We start from the raw sequence: 3,389 nt of genomic DNA, 5'->3' as shown, positions 1-3,389 counted from the left end.
GATGTTTGTAGCAGTGGAATCGCTCTGTCCGTCAAACCACCATCCGCTGCCTGTCTCCAGGATCGAGGAACCGTCGCCTGCCGCGGAAGCCGTGACCACGGCAAACGACGCTCCGCTGCCAGCCGCGCGGGCCGACACCACGTAAGTGCATTTACCTATAGGTATAATCAGAAATTAAATAATGTTTATTTTTATATTGCCGATAGCAAAAAAACGTTGAAATATTGGGGAAAAAGGTATACCTTGTTTTCCAAATTTGACGATGGGATTTTGATGGACGAGGGTATGTAAAAAAACATTTATATACATATATGTATCATATCATTTTAAAAATAAAAATTGTATATATTATAATCGTTCGTTGGTTTTATAGAGAGCTTTTATTCGGTCTGCCCCGAAAAGCTCTGCGCTTATATGGCCGAACAATGTGGCAGAGTTAAAGTGGCCGTAGACCCGTTTTGCGGCGCCGGAGGGAACGTGATTCACCTGGCACGTAGATTCGACAAAGGTACTGTAATATTTTTTGCATTAAAAATAAATAAAACCGTTTTCGTAGAAATAAAATGAGAAAACATATTATCTCTACTTAATTGTAATTACCGAAATATAACAATTGTATACAATGTAACCTACCTATATATTGTATTATAATAATATATTAATTGGTACACCTATTATCTGCAATTTCTAATAATTGTAATATTTTATGTTTGTAATAGTAATTGCTGTAGATATTGACGCGGATAAAATTATAATGGCCAAGCAGAATGCCGCGATTTATGGAGTTGGAGATAAAATTGAATTCATTGTTGGAGACTATTTTAAGCTGGAAAATCAGATCAAGGGTGACGTTATAGTCACGTCGCCACCATGGGGCGGTCCAGAATACAGTAAAATGGATGTGATCGGGCCGTTGGATCTGTATATGGATAAAATTCTGGAAGTGGGGAAAACGATTGCCCCAAAAATACTGTTACATCTCCCCAAAAACCTTAATAAAAATGAGGTTTGTACATCATCCAGCTTAAATAAAAATTGTTATTATTTATGTGGAACAATAATTTATAATTCAAATGTCTATAGTGTTGGAAAATGTGCAACGGAGTTGGTGCCAGCCTCCGAAAAATAGAAAATGTGTTTATGAACAAGTACCTCAACTCGACGTTGTTCTATGTCCGATCCAATAATGTAAGTTATAAGTCATTGTGTATTTAACACAATAAAAGCATAATAAAACAATAATTAATAGACTATATTAATATAGTACCTACCTACTAAATTAATTTAATATTCCTGACCGTACCTGCGCATAATTATAATAATTTATTATTTATGTTTGAATTCATTAGAACGATGCCGTATCAGACGTTCCTCCCAAACCGGTCGACATCCACCTACATAACTGTAAGTTGAAAACGTCTATATTTAAAAATTTTTATAGCATAATATTTATCTAATAAATTAATTTTCTTTAGCATTCCGCAAGGATGAAAGGTATAGTTTAAAAGCTTACCAAAGTTATCTGGTGGATGTCGAAACGTTGGTGAGCAGCCGTCGATCATCGTCATGATGTAATACGAATCGTTATTATTGGAACGGACATAAAATTACGTTGAGAAGTTACCTGTTCATAACACATTTTCGGTTTTTTGGCCAACTCCGTTTCCATTTTTAATCATTACTCGTTTTTATTAAGGTTAAGATGTGACAGTATTTTAGGGGTATTATCGTTCCCACTAGCTTCCAGGACTTTATCAACATACATCCGACAGCCCGATGACCTGCGTTTGTATACTCTGGTCCACCCCATTGTGGCAGCGAAGTAACGGTGACGTCACCGTTGATCGGATTTCCCAGTTTAAAATAGTCGCTAACAACTTCATAGATCGTGGCATAGCGCTTGGCCAGCATCGTTTTCTCCGGGTCAATATCTACAAAAATTACATTCTGGATTTACAACTGCAGTCATATCTATTGACGCGGCGGAACTGCTCGAGCGCAGCCAACAGCTGCTGAGGGCGGCCAGCCAGGAGGAGGCCACTAACACCACCACGGCGGCGCGGGTACGCCAAGTGTCCACGGCGCTGCTCCAGCGGGACCCGGTACAGTGGGCCGCCTACACGCGGGGTGGGAAGACCCACAACCACGGTGAGGCACCAAAGGTCGCGCAGCCCCAGACGGGTGACACGTCCGGTGCCAACAGCACGACCGGCCACCACGGCATGACCAGCGGCCAACCCCCGACACAAGCCGGAACACCACCGCCGTTGGAGTATGACGCGGTCCCGCGCAAAGGCAAATAGCCTTTTGCGCGGAAAGCCGCGATGATAGCAGGTGATAACACGGTGATGGTGATACAGCTGCTGGCGCTGAACGGGCGTTGACTCCCGTCGAAATATCGACGACACCGCGTACTCGCCTCCGGTGGTCAACGACGGTAAGGAGGCGTCGGAAATAAATCAAAATGCAATGGCGCGGGCTGTGATGGTGACTACGGCCGCTAAACATTGCGGGGCCGTCGCTTATAGGTATCCGGTGTCGCGGCGTATGAGTACAGCCGGACACGTGGTATCGATGCTCGTACTGCGACTTGGCGGACTGACGAGAGACGGAAGCGATCACTTTGGTGGCGTAAACGCGACGCACCAAACAGATGTGCCGACGGACTCGCGTGGCGAATGCCGGACGAACCGCAAGGCACGTGAGCACATCGATGATCACGGCGAATCGCACTACGTGTACAAAGGCCGGACGACGGCAAATAACAATATAATAAGTCGCGACTCGCGGTAGATATTCCGCAATCGGTGGGTTCGCGCACTGCGTAGAAGGGCCGGGCGAAAAGCACTTGGATGCCTGGTGGGTGACCACGGGCCTCAGGGTCTCGCAGCAAAAATAACGATGCCGTGGTGTCGGCACAGGCGGCCGTAACTCGGATCGCCCAAGCGGCTGTACGACGCGACGAGTTGGCGAGCACCGCTGGCGCACGGGACAAAATAAAATGGCGGTATCAACGGCGACGGCGCGCTGGTTCGCGATGCCAAAAGCATACGGCTTTACACGACAAATCGCCAAGACGGCTCGAAAACGACAAAGCACTTCGCAGTGCGCTCCAGAATAGTAAACTTTGCGATACGGGACGTGACGGACGCGTCGCGCGAAATTCGAATATCGATTTTGTATCCAAAACTATGTGTCCACAAAAACATTTACACAGTATTTATGTAATAAAATATATCAAATATTAATATTTAAGTCATTATAAATGTAAAAAAATAAAAATACTTGTTTAATTAACGAACAATTTTACGCTAAGCAAATCACGTTTGTTTAAAAATTAGAGTGAATTGACCTCTTATTAAATGTAATGGTAAGATTATTATATAGGG

General features: G+C 44.1%; 1 protein-coding gene across 1 annotated transcript; it reads left to right on the top strand.

Moving 5' to 3' along the window:
- The first annotated feature begins 278 nt into the window (after positions 1 to 278).
- On the top strand, positions 279 to 1,380 carry LOC115034476 (trimethylguanosine synthase-like). Its single transcript, XM_029491575.1, has 2 exons — positions 279 to 1,006; positions 1,084 to 1,380. The coding sequence occupies exons 1-2, from the start codon at positions 707 to 709 to the stop codon at positions 1,213 to 1,215; spliced, it is 432 nt and encodes a 143-aa protein (XP_029347435.1). The 5' UTR covers positions 279 to 706; the 3' UTR covers positions 1,216 to 1,380.
- The last annotated feature ends 2,009 nt before the right edge of the window (positions 1,381 to 3,389 follow it).

Source organism: Acyrthosiphon pisum, chromosome A3 (assembly GCF_005508785.2).
Source record: "Acyrthosiphon pisum isolate AL4f chromosome A3, pea_aphid_22Mar2018_4r6ur, whole genome shotgun sequence".
Lineage (NCBI taxonomy): Eukaryota > Metazoa > Arthropoda > Insecta > Hemiptera > Aphididae > Acyrthosiphon > Acyrthosiphon pisum.
This window is presented reverse-complemented; position numbering and strand designations above follow the sequence as displayed.

Coding starts and splice junctions, on each gene's coding strand:
- LOC115034476 (XM_029491575.1), top strand. CDS start 707: ATGTTTGTAATAGTAATTGCTGTAGATATTGACGCGGATAAAATTATA. Junction 1,007..1,083: donor AAAACCTTAATAAAAATGAG/GTTTGTACATCA, acceptor AAATGTCTATAG/TGTTGGAAAATGTGCAACGG.